Source organism: Loxodonta africana, chromosome 7, assembly GCF_030014295.1.
Source record: "Loxodonta africana isolate mLoxAfr1 chromosome 7, mLoxAfr1.hap2, whole genome shotgun sequence".
Classification (NCBI taxonomy): Eukaryota; Metazoa; Chordata; class Mammalia; order Proboscidea; family Elephantidae; genus Loxodonta; species Loxodonta africana.
This window is the reverse complement of record NC_087348.1, coordinates 112739707-112753019: the sequence shown is the minus strand read 5'-3', so window position 1 is coordinate 112753019 and position 13313 is coordinate 112739707. Positions and strand designations below refer to the sequence as shown.

The following is a 13313-nucleotide window of genomic DNA, read 5'->3' as shown; positions in this document are numbered from 1 at the left end:
CAACTCCACAGGCAATGGGCTTGGTTTTTTGCTTTTTGTTAAGGGAAAACCAAAACCCTGGTGGTTTCCAGAGGCCATTACACCTAAGCTTAATTTTAAAGAATGAGAGAGATTTTGCCAAGTAGACCAGGATGGGAGAAAGCATTCTGGGCCAAGAAAATGTGTACAAAGGCCTGAAGCCTTCCCAGGGCAGCCAGACTTCATTCCTGGAGAATTCCTGTCCCTTCTGGATCAAGAGGAGCCCCGATGGCACAATGGTTAAGAGCCTCGCTGCTAACCAAAAGGTTGGCAGTTCAAATCCACCAGCTACTCCTTGAAAACCCTATGGGCAATTCTACTCCATCCTATAGGGTCACTATGAGTTGGAATCGACTTGACAGCAATGGGTTAAAAAGGAAAAACTAATTATTTTAACATTATCCAAATGTGACATATTTTACCAGATCTAAAAATAATGATGTAAATATTTTATTTTTTGTTGCCTGAGGGAAAATTTCAGCATCAATTATTTAATTCTAAGTTTATTTATCCATTCCAATTATTTCAGAAAGAATTAATGATCTAATTATGGGATTTTAACACATAACAGGATATGCACTTTCTTCATGAAATTTTTAAATAAATAAGTCCTAAATAAGTGACATAATAGATTATAAATTCCTAAAGAGCAAATAATTATATTTAACCCTTTTTTCTTTGATTCAATAGATATTTGAGATTTTTTTTCTGGAAGCTGCTTTACTATTTCAATTATCAGTCAATTCCAAACCTTCACACACAAAAATAGAGAGCAATTATAAAGATGATTTCCTATATGAATTGCAATCCTACATGAAAAATATATGATTAAATACTATTTTAATAAGCATTACATAGAAGGCCATATACCAAAGGCATTCCATTTTTATGATATCCAATCAACCAATATTTAAACAAATATGTATTAGATATATATGTGCTAAGTGTTACAGAGGTAATCTAAGTATGAAAAAGTGACCATGTCTTCATGAGAAATACTATAAAATTGGACAGACAAAATAACATGCATGAAAACAATGAAAAATATAAAGTATAATTATGTGTTAAATCATATTGCACCAAGCATGAACTGAAAGAGGAGTCGTTGGGTGGAGCAAATGGTTAAGTGCTCGGCTGCTAACTGAAAGGCTGGAGGTTTGAATCCACTCTGGTGAGTCTACTTCCAAAACATCAGCCATTGAAAACCCTGTGGAACACAGTTCTACTCTGACACACATGGGGTCACCATGAGTCAGAATTTACTTGACAGCAACTAGTATGAACTCAATTTTTAAGAAATAAATGAATGGCATCAGCTATTGGGACTAAGAATATGTCATGCAGGAAGCGAGATAAGAGAAAGTTTTGGCAATCTCTTTAATGGCATTAGTAATGGTTTCCATGGATAACTTACTCATGGCTCTTAGACTCCAGGTGAGACCAATCAATCTACAACGGCTCACTGAGCTAGTATAATCAACAATACCAGACGTTTGTCCAAAAACAAAGATGAGAAGGCAAGGAGGGGCAGGGAAACTGGAGGGATGGAAATGGGGAAGGCAGTGCTGACACACTGGAGGGGGAGGGGGTGGGGGATAGTAAACAATGTCACGGGACAATTTGTCTATGAGTTATTAAACGGGAAACTAATTTGCTGTGTAAACTTTCACCTAAAACACAATAATACCTTCAAAAAAAACCCCAAAACCAAAAAAAAAAAAAAAACCTTATTGAGCCCTACCGTATACCAAACTCTGTGAGAAACGAAAGTATAATATATAGTTCACTTATGTTCTCAAGAAGTCTATGATTTATGAGACAAAACAGAAATACATTAAACAACAAAAAAATAATTGAAAACTTAGTGCTACAATTAAAAAAACATGCTCCTTGGAATATATCCTAGAGAAATAAGAGCCTTTACACGAACAGATATATGCACACCCATGTTCACTGCAACACTGTTTACAAGAGCAAAAAGTTGGAAACAATCAAGGTGTCCATCAATGGATGAAAGGATAAATAAATTATGGTATATTCACACAATGGGATACTACGCATCAATAAAGAACAATGATGAATTCGTGAAACATTTTATAACGCGGAGGAATCGGGAAGGTATTACGCTGAGTGAAATTAGTTAATTGCAAAAGGACAAATATTGTATGAGACCACTAGTATAAGAACTCGAGAAATAGTTTAAACAGAGAAGAAAATATTCTTTGATGGTTATGAGAGTGGGGAGGAAGGGAGAGAGAGGGGTATTCACTAAGTAGATAGTGGACAAGAACTATTTTAGGTGAAGGGAAAGACAACACACAATACAGGAGAGGTTAGCACAACTGGACTAAACCAAAAGCAAAGAAGTTTCCTGAATAAAATGAACACTTCAAAGGCCAGTGTAGCAGGGGCAGGGGTTTGGGGAACGCGGTTTCAGGGGACATCTAGGTCAATTGGCATAATAAAACCTATTAAGAACACATTCTGAATCCCACTTTGGAGAGTGGCCTCTGGGGTCTTAAACGCTAGCACGCGGCCATCTAAAATGCATCAATTGGTCTCAATCCACCTGGAGCAAAGGAGAATGAAGAACACCAAAGACACAAGGTAATTATGAGCCCAAGAGACAGAAAGAGCCACATAAACCAGAGACTACATCACCCTGAGACCAGAAGAACTAGATGGTACCTGGATACAACCAATGACTGCCCTGACAGGGAACACAACAGGGAACCCCTGAAGGAGCAGGAGAGCAGTGGGATGCAGACCTCAAATTCTCATAAAAAGACCAGACTTAATGGTCTGACTGAGACTAGAAGGACCACGGAGGCCATGGTCCCCAGACTGTGCTGTCTCATTAGGGGGAGAGCAACTGGGAGTATATAGCAGGGTGTATATAAATTTTTGTATGAGAGACTGACTTGATTTATAAACTTTCACTTAAAGCACAATAAAAAAAATTCAGTGCTAAATTGTTATAGTTATCAGTGCTAAAGAAATATAAAAAAGAACTAAATGGGACTTAGAGTAATTAGAGAAGAATTCATGGAGGAGATAAAACGTAATCTAGATCTGTAGGGACTGGTAGGATTTGGTAAAATAAAGGACAGAAGGAAAGCATTCAGGATATAATGGATCCATTCATTCATTAATTCACTCATTTAATAAATATTTTTCACTGTCTCCTATATTCAGGCACTGTACTAAGGGCTGAAGCACAATGGTAAACCCGGGACCATAACTGCCCTCAATGAGCCTGCCACCAAGGGGATGGGGAACTGACAAGTAAACAGGTAATTTCAGAGTTGTGCTATGATGCTGTTGTATGCCGCTGAGTGGATTTTGACTCCATTGAACAAAGTAGAAACCCACAGGGTTTCCTAGGCTGTAATCTTTACAGAAGCAGATCTCTGGGTCTTTTCTCCTGTCGAGCCAGAGCGGGTTCAAACCACTGACCTTTCCGTTAGCAGCCAAGTGCTTAACCATTGTCCCACCAGGGCTATGACGGTGGTAATTAAAGGATGGTATGATGACTCTGAAGCCCTGGTGGCGCAGTGGTTAAGAGCTTGGCTGCTAACCAAAAGGTCAGCAGTTTGAATTCACCAGCCACCATTTGGAAACCCTATGGGACAGTTAGTTTTACTCTGTCCTATAGGGTCACTATGAGTTGGAATCAACTCACAGCAATAGGTCTTTTTTTTTTTTATGATGACTCTAAAAAGGGACTGCTTATCAGAGCAGAGAAAAATCAGGGAAGATTCTGCGTAACATGTAAAGTTTATGCTGAGAGACTTGAAGCATTAACAGAGCCAAGCCATGTGAAGAAGGGAAATGACATTTTAAGGTAGAAGGAAAAGCATGTGTGAAGGCTTAGAAGCAAGAAAGAGCATAGAATGAGTTTCACGTATCCATATGAGACGAAGACAAGTCTAGTTCAAGCAGAGGGTTTGTGTAGGTCACTAAAGGCAAACAGGTGGATAGGTAGCGTGGGATCGATTATGGAAGCCATGGAATATGGGGAGAAGAGTTCTAAATAAAATATTATCACATAGAATCTGGTAATATGTCAGAATTGCTGGGGTATGACCAAGAATGTTTATTCTGGGAATTCAAAGGTGGATCAATATCAGGAAATCTGTCAACCATAGTCTATTACACACTGACAAATTAAATGCGAAAAAGCACATGATGTCATAGATGCTGAAAAGGCATTTGATAAAACTCAGCAGTCATTCTTAATAAAAATTCTAAGTAAAATAGGAATAGAAGGAAACAGCTTAAGTGTAATAAAAACCATAAATCAAGTACAAATATTATCCTAGGCAGAAAAATCTAAATTCATTTAAATTACAATCAGAAACTAGACAGATTTTCCAGCAATCACTTATTATTTAGTATTTTCTTGGAGGTTTTAGCAAATATAATGATGAAAAATAACTGATATAAACAGTGGAAAAGAACAGACAAAGCTATTTATTTTTGCTCTCAAACTATTTTTAATTTTATTGTGCTTTAGGCAAAAGTTTACAGCTCAAGCTAATTTCTCATTCAAAAATTTATACACTTTTTTTTTTTTTTTTTTGACACTGGTTGCAATTCTCACATTGTGACAGCATGCTCCCCCTTTCCACCCTGGTTTCCCTGTATCCATTCATCCTGTTCCTGTCCCTTCCTGCCTTCTCCTCTTGCTTTTGGGCAGGAGTTGCTCATTTCGTCTCATATTTGAACAAAGAAGCACATTCCTCACGTGTGTTATTTTTTGCTTTATAGGCCTGTCTAATCTTTGTCTGAAAAGTGGGCTTCAGGAGTTGTTTCAATTCTGAGTTAGCAGAGTGTCCGGAGATTCCTCCAGTCTCTTTCAGACTAGTATAAGTCTGGTCTTCTTTTCGTGAATTTGAATTCTGTTCTACATTTTTCTCCCACTCTGTCCAAACTCTCCATTTGTGATTGATCCCTGTTAGAGCAGTTGGTGGTGGTAGCCAGGCACCATCTGGTGTTTCTTGGCTTATGCTGGTGGAGTCTCTGTTCATGTGGTCCTTTAGTCCGTTGGGCTAATATTTTCCTTGTGGCTTTGGTTTTCTTCATTCTCCTTTGCTCCAGATGGTATGGGACCAACCTTTTAAGACCTCAGACACAACTGACCAAAGTGGGATGTAGAATATTTTCTTTAGGAACTATGTTATGCCAATTGATCTAGATGTCCCCTGGGGCCATGGTTCCCAGCCTCCAGCCCCAGCAACATGGTCCCTCAAAGTGTTTGAGTGTGTCTATGCTTTTCTATGCTTTTGCTTTGGTTCGGTTGTGCTGACGTCCCTTATATCGTGTATTGTCTTTCCCTTCACCAAAGTTGACACTTGCCTACTATCTAGTTAGTGATTTCTTCTCCCTCTCCTTCCCTACCCTCTCAACCATAAAAGAATTTTTTCTGTGTGTAAACCTTTTCTTGAGTTCTTATAATAGTGGTCTCATGCAATATTTGTCCTTTTGTGACTGACTTACTTCACTCAGCATAATGCCCTCCAGATTCATCCATGCTGTGTTTTGCAGGTTCATCATTGTTCTTTATCTTGCCTAGTATTCCATTGGGTGTATGTATCATAATTTGTTTATCCATTCATCTGCTGATGGGCATTTAGGCTGTTTCCATCTTTTTGCTATTGTGGATAGTGCTGCGATGAACATGGGTGTGCATATGTCTACTCATATAACGGCTCTTATTTCTCTAGGATATATTTCTAGGACTGGATTGCTGGGTCTTATGGTATTTCTATGTTTTTAAGGAAATGATATGATTTTAAGGAAAACTATATTGTTTTCCCATTTTACATTTCCACCAGCAGTGCATAAGAGTTCTAATCTCCCCACAACCTCTCCAGCATTTGTTATTTTGTGTTTTTTGGATTTGTGCCAGTAGTGTCAGGGTGAGGTGATATCTCACTGTAGTTTTGATTTGCATTTCTCTAATGGCTGATGATCATGAGCATTTCCTCATGTGTTTGTTGGCTGCCTGAATGTCTTCTCTGGTGAAGTGTCTGTTCATATCCTTTGCCCATTTTTAAACTGGATTATTTGTCTTTTTGTTATTGAGGTGTTGAAGTATTTTGTTTAGAGATTAAACCCTTGTTGGATATATTGTAGCTGAAAATTTTTTGCCAGTCTGTAGGTTCCCTTTTTCACTCTTTTGGTGAAGTCTTTTCATGAGCCTAAGTGTTTAATTTTTAGGAACTCCTGGTTATCTAGTTTCTCAATGCACAATGGTGTTTGTGCATTGTTAGTTACAGTTTGTATACTATTTATGCCATGTGTTAGGGCCCCTAGCGTTGTCCCTATTTTTCCTTCCACGATCCTTATTGTTTTGTTGTTGTTTTTGTTAAGTGCCGTTGAGTCAGCTCTGACTCATAGTGACCCTATGCACAACAGAACGAAACACTGCCCGGTCCTGCGCCATCCTTACAATCATTGTTATGTTTGAGCTCATCGTTGCTGCCACTGTGTCAATCCACCTCATAGAGGGCCTTCCTCTTTTCCGCTGACCCTGTACTTTGCCAAGCATGATGTCCTTCTCCAGGGACTGATCCCTCCTGATAACATGTCCAAAGTACGTAAGACGCAGTCTCGCCGTCCTTGTAAGGAGCATTCTGGTTGTACTTCTTCCAAGACAGATTTATTCGTTCTTTTGGCAGTCCATGGTGTATTCAATATTCTTCACCAACACTACAATTCAAAGGCATCAATTCTTCTTCGGTCTTCCTTATTCATTGTCCAGCTTTCACATGCATACGATGTGACTGAAAATACCACGGCTTGGGTCAGATGCGCACCTTAGTTTTCAAGGTAACATCTTTGCTTTTCAACACTTACCGTTTAAGGTTTTACATTTAGGTCTGTGATTCATTTTCAGTTAGTTTTTGTGTAGGGTATGAGATACGGGTCTTGTTTCATTTTTTTACTGAAGGATATCCAGTTATGCCAGCACAATTTGTTAAAGTGATTGTCTTTTCCCCATTTAACAGACTTTGGACCTTTTTCAAATATCAGCTGCTCAGAGAAGGATAGATTTACATCTGGGTTCTCAATTCTATTCCATTTGTCTATGGTGTCTGTTGTACCAGTATCAGGCTGTTTTGACAACTGTGGCTATACAATAGGTTCTAAAATCAGGTAGTGTTAGGCCTCCCACTTTGTTGCTCTTCTTCAGTAATGCTTTACTTATCTGGGGCTGCTTCCCTTTCGAGAGACCTAGTGGCACAGTGGTTAAGAGTCTGGCTGCTAACCAAAATGTTGGCAGTTTGAATCCACCAGGCACTCCTTGGAAACCCTATGGGGGCAGTTCTACTCTGTCCTATAGGGTTGCTTGGAGTTGGAATCAACTGGATGGCAATGGGTTTTTTGTTTTTTTTTTTTCTTCCCTTTCCATATAAAGTTCTCATTAAAAAATGCTGTTGGAATTTGGATCAGGATTGCATTATTTTTTTAGATTGCTTTGGGTAGTATTATTTTCATAATGTTGAGTCTCCTCTCCTTGAGCACGGTAGGTTTTTCCACTTATGTAGGTCTCTCTTGATTTCCTGCAGTACTGTTTTGTATAGGTCTTTTATTTCGCTGGTTAGATTTATTTCTAAGTACTGGATCTTCCTGGGGGGGCTATTGTAAATGCTATTGATTTGGAGATTTTCTTTTCGAAGTTCTCTTTGTTGGTGTAGAAGAAGCCAACTGATTTTTTAATGCTAGTCTTTATCTTGCTACTTTGCTGAAATCTATTAGTTCTAGTAGCTGTCTTGTGGATTCTTTGGGGTTTTCTGTGTATGAGATCATATCATCTGTGAATAGGGATAATTTTACCTCTTCCTTAGTCTTTATCTTGCTACTTTGCTGAAATCTTCTATTAGTTCTAGTAGCTGTCTTGTGGATTCTTTGGGGTTTTCTGTGTATGAGATCATATCATCTGTGAATAGGGATAATTTTACCTCTTCCTTACCAATTTGGATGCCCTTTATTTCTTTTTCTTGCCTTATTGTTCTAGCTAGGACTTCTAGTACGATGTTGAATAAGAGTGGTGATAAAGGGCATCCTTCTCTGGTTCCCGTTCTTAAGGGGAATGCTTTCAGTCTCTCTCTGTTCAGAACAATGTTGGCTGTTGGTATTGTATAAATGCCCTTTATTATGTTGAGGAATTTTCCTTCTATTCCTATTTTGCTCAGAGTTTTTATCAGGAACGGGTGTTGGACTTTGTCAAATGCCTTTTCTGTGTCAAATGAGATGATCATGTGGTTCTTCTGTTTTATTTATGTGGTGGATTATGTTGATTGATTTTCTAATGTTGAACCATCCCTGCATACCTGATATGAATCCCACTTGGTCATGATGTATTATTTTTTGATATGCTGCTGAATTCTATTGGTTAGAATTTTGTCAAGAATTTTTGTGTCCATGTTCATGAGGGATACTGGTCTGCAGTTTTCTTTTTTTGTGGTGTTTTTACTTGGCTTTGGTATCAGGGTTATACTGGCTTCATAGAATGACTTCAGGAGTACTCCTTCCTTCTCTATGCTCTGAAATAGCTTGAGCAGTATTGGTGTTAGCTCTTCTCTGAAAGTTTGATGGAATTCTCCAGTGAAGCTGTCCAGGCCAGGGTTTTTTTTGGTGGGCGTTTTTTAAATTACTTTTTCAATCTCTTCTCTTTTTATGAGCCTGTTTAGTTTTTCTACCTCAATTTGTGTTAGTTTAGGTAGGTAGAAAACTATTTTTGTTGATATGATTATTTTAAAAAAACACCCTAAAGGAACTCTAGTAAAAAGCCTACTGGAATTAATAAGATAAACTTTTATATATATATTAGCAATAAGTTCCTAGCTATGGAAAAAGAAAAACAGTCCACTCACAATTGTGAAAAGAATTATAGAATACCTGGGAATAAATTTAAAAAGGCACTGAACATATACAAATTGTAAGATCTTATTGAAGAACATAAAATAAGACATAAAGAAATGAAAGGCCATGTCATATTATTGGATGGGAAAATTTACTATCATAAAAATGCCAATTCTTTCAAAGTGAATATGTAAATTTAATTCAGTTCCAAATAGAATCCAACAGGAAGTTATCTGGAGAAATGGTATAATTAGTTTAATGTTCATATAAAAATTTAAATTTGGTTCCTATCATATAACCTATGTAAAAACACAATTCAAATAGATTAAAAACTTAGATGAAAAAGCCAATCTCAAAAAAAAAAAAAGCTTAGATGAAAAACTATAAAAATCTTTGAAGAAAATCTAAGAGACTATATATACCATCTGGAAGTGATGGTGGTGGGGGGACCTTGTTATTCAAGAAAACTAAGAAGCTATAAACAAAACAAAGACATGTTTGACAAATAAAAGTTAAAACTTTTTGTATGCCCAAAAGATATCATAAACAAAGTTCTCAACAACAAATTTAAAAGACAAATAATCAGATAGATAGATAATTTTTATACTGTTGTTCATTCAGACAAAAATCTGGAAATGGCTGAATAAATTATGGTTGAATAACTTTTGATACTTCTATACTATGGAATATTATTAAGCCATCGTAAAGAATGAAATAGACCTTAACCAGTTCACTTTGAAGGATTTCCAAGGGATACTGCTCAGCGAACAAAAAAGAGACCAGAGAAGTGTGTACAATATGATCCAATTTTTAAAATATCCCTAAATATGTACGTGTGTGTGTATATGTGTTGAAACACACACATAAGTATGAGGGGGAAAGTATAAAATAACACACCGGGTAGTTAACATGGGTTATCTGGTGGATAGGATATGATGTGAGTAGAGGGAAGAAGGAAAGGGGGAGAAGGGAAGCAAGCAAAAATTTCAAAAAGGCTGCACTAAAATTTCCAGTATGTAAATTATAATTAAATTTGTTAAGAAGTTATATATTTTGCATGAGTGTATGTATTGCTGTTTATTCACAATATAACAGTGACAGCCTACTTCCAAAAAGTCAGCCATTGAAATCCTATGGAGCACAGTTCTACTCTGACACACATGGAGTTTTGCATTGTTGTGCGTTGCGGTAGACTTGACCGCAACTGTTTGTTTTTTTTAATAGTATCATGGACTAAGAATGGACTGTGTGAAGAGTGCCTAATCCATTGCCATCATTTTACACCTGAGAAAACTAAGGCCAGGCTAAGTAATTACCATGCTCATCTCTTACCCTCTCCATTTCTCAAATGGTAAAAAATTATTTTATTTCAGAGAAATAAATGCTTAACAACCAACAATATTTCATTAGTTCAATAGATAAAAATTCTCATATTTATGTATTTAAAAAATCACCCCTGGAGTACTATATTCAAAAATTGAAGTGAAAGGCATAGAGCCTATGTAAGTTCTCTTGTGTAAACCCGTAGAACCACTGGTTAAAGCCAGAAGTTCTTATCCTCAATCATTAATTTATTCATCCCTCTTTTTATTCAATCAACATATACTGTACCTCTGTGCTGTGAGGTGCTGGTGATATAAACATTAATGGAAGAACACGGTTCACATTCCTAAGGAGCTCACCATCCAGTGGGAAAGCAACAAGCTCAGACTGAAATGCAAACCAAGTGTGGATAGAACAATTCATTTTGACTGGGATTTCAGGGACAGCTTCATGGAAGGAATGTGCGACACTTGAATGAGGCCATTTAGGATATAGGATTTCAGATGAAACACAAGAGAAAAAGCTAGGAAATAGCACGCTTGGAATGTTTGGAGAAATTATCAGAATTGAGCCCAATCCAAGAAAAGAACATAGGAGTGAAAACCAGAAATTCAACTGAAGTAAATTTGCCTGAGTGCAAGATAATTTGCCACCCCAGCTCCTACAACACGTGGGAAGTAAATGATGTCTGGGTAAATTCCGACCAACTACGTAATCCCTTCGTTCAATGTATTGAATGATTTTAGCATATTACCATGTACTGTCCAGGGTCCAAATCTCCCATCATCCCTTTCAGATGTGTGTTTTCACTTCTGACAGCTTTATATTTCATATCTGAAACCTGAAGGAAGGTTAGTAAGTAAAAGGTGAATATAAAATTCATTAAAAAAAAACTTAAATTCTATTCAAATTATTTTTTTGTCAATACAAATATTTCTGAAGTGTCAGTGAAGAGAAATATTCTTCTTCTTAGGCATGATCATCACCAATCAGGTAAGGTATACCTATTCAGTTCTTGCACCGTAACACTTTGGCAGGCCCCACTTTACTCTCTTTTTCTGTATCAGTGGTAACTTAAAAACAGATACTTAGACAATAATGACTCATTTACTTTTTTTACTTCCAATTCCAAAATTCCATTTCTTACTGATATTTTCTATTATATGCATTTTATTACCAGACGATCATGATTTTTAAAACATGCTTTAATAACACTGTTCATTAAATTTCTTCACTACCTAACTTTTACAATATACAACTTTCATGCTTAATTCTGTTCTTCTTAGTACTTCTGCCAAATGTCTCGCTTTCTTTTTTTTGTAATTTGAAAAAGCAAAGTTTAATATAATTATTTTTTTGTGTGTGTACTTTAGATGAATGTTTACAGAACAAACTAGTTTCTCACTAAACAGTTAGTACACATATTATTTTATGACATTGGTTAATAACTCCATGACATGTCAACACTCTCCTTTCTCAACCTTGGGTTCCCTATTACCAGCTTTCCTGTTCCCTCCTGCCTTCTAGTCCTTGCTCAGGGCTAGTGTGCCCCTTTAGTCTTGTTTTGTTAAATTTCCAACTCTTTTAATGTGACTACTTCATTTTGTCTCCTATTTTACTTTTCCTTTCCTGATTTCTTCTACTTGATGGTACTCAGCATAGTATTATCTGCCACTTTATTTATCAAGGCTCATTTCCATATAAAATACTTTCCTTATAAAGATTTACTTCCCTAAATCATAAAGTACATGCTCACTGACAAAAACCTAGAAAATACAGAAGAGTGTAAAGGTGCAAGTAAAAATCATTCATATTCCAACTACCCAGATCATTGTTCACACCTGACGTAAAATATTCTTCTATATATCTATATGCAGCTACATCCTGTTTATTATGGATTGAACTGTGTTCCCCCCCCTCAAATATGTGCTGTAAATCCCACCCCCGATACTTGTGGTTATAATCCTATTTGGGAATGAGTTTTCTTTGTTGTGACAATGAAGCAGTATTAGTTTAGGGTGTGTCTTAAATCAATCTCTTTTGAGATATAAAAAGAGCAGATTAAGCAAGCAGCAAAAGAGCAGAGATGGGGGAAGACAGATACCATGCCAACACGAAGATCATGCAGGAGCCAAGGAAGAGATGCAGAGAAGAGACAAGGACCTTCCCCCAGAACAGACAGAAAGAGAAAGGCTTTCCTAGAGCCGGTGCCCCAATTTCAGATTTCTAGCCTCCTAAAAATGGGAGAAAGTAAATTTGTTAAAGTCACCCACTTGTGGTATTTCTGTTATAGCAGCACTAAATAACTAAGACACTATCTGTGCTGTTTTCCTGTGTATTATATGAATTAATCACAGTTTAAAGCTAATAATTGGGCAGAGGCTGAATCTCTTTTGCCTTTATAATGAAGAGGATTTAAATAGCTGTGCTATTTGTGAAGTGATCTTCATATGCCTGGACAGTTATTGAATGGAGCTCTGAAAACATCTAGATTTGGGGGAAAGAAGCAGATAAACCCTATGCTTTCAACAGCAGCTCACCAATTTGATGATGAGTAAGGAATTGAGAGAATTTAGAAATAGAAAGAGAGATAAAGAATGAAGGAAGAAGAAAGAGAAGGGAAGGAGGAAGGATGAAGAGGAGAGGAGCCAGGGAGGCAAAGAAGGAGGGAGGGAAGAAGGAAGGAAAGATGGTTGATGAATTTGGAAGTTACTTGCAGTATTTTAACAGCAGAATGTTACAATGCTTGTCTTTCCCCATGTGCCATGCTGTGCACTGAGTGACTGTTGAGTAAATACGAACTGATTTTCATGTTTCAACATTCATTTTTAAAATCCTAAAATAAGTATGTGAGATGGGGCAGTGGGAAGTGTCTAAGAAAAGCCGGAATATAGATTTTTAAAGATAAAAACATCAATGGAGAGGAAGCTATAGAAAACAATTCAGGAAGAAATCTTTGACTAGATCATACTGTGTGAAGTGATCAGAATATTGACTACAGGAAAATGTTAAAATGAGATTTAATTAAGTTATCTTGTACTGGCACTCTTTTTTTTTATGTCACAAACATTATAAGTAATGCTACTAAGCATTTCTGTGAT

At 36.9% G+C, this 13313-nt stretch overlaps 1 protein-coding gene across 1 annotated transcript in view; it reads right to left on the bottom strand.

The window, feature by feature from the left end:
• Positions 1-13313, bottom strand: part of DEUP1 (deuterosome assembly protein 1) — a 107648-nt gene that overhangs the window by 21494 nt on the left and 72841 nt on the right. Inside the window, exon 13 of the mRNA XM_064289542.1 lies at positions 10967-11053. Within this exon, the coding sequence (XP_064145612.1) occupies positions 10967-11053 (87 nt within the window). The remainder of the gene's footprint in view (positions 1-10966; positions 11054-13313) is intronic.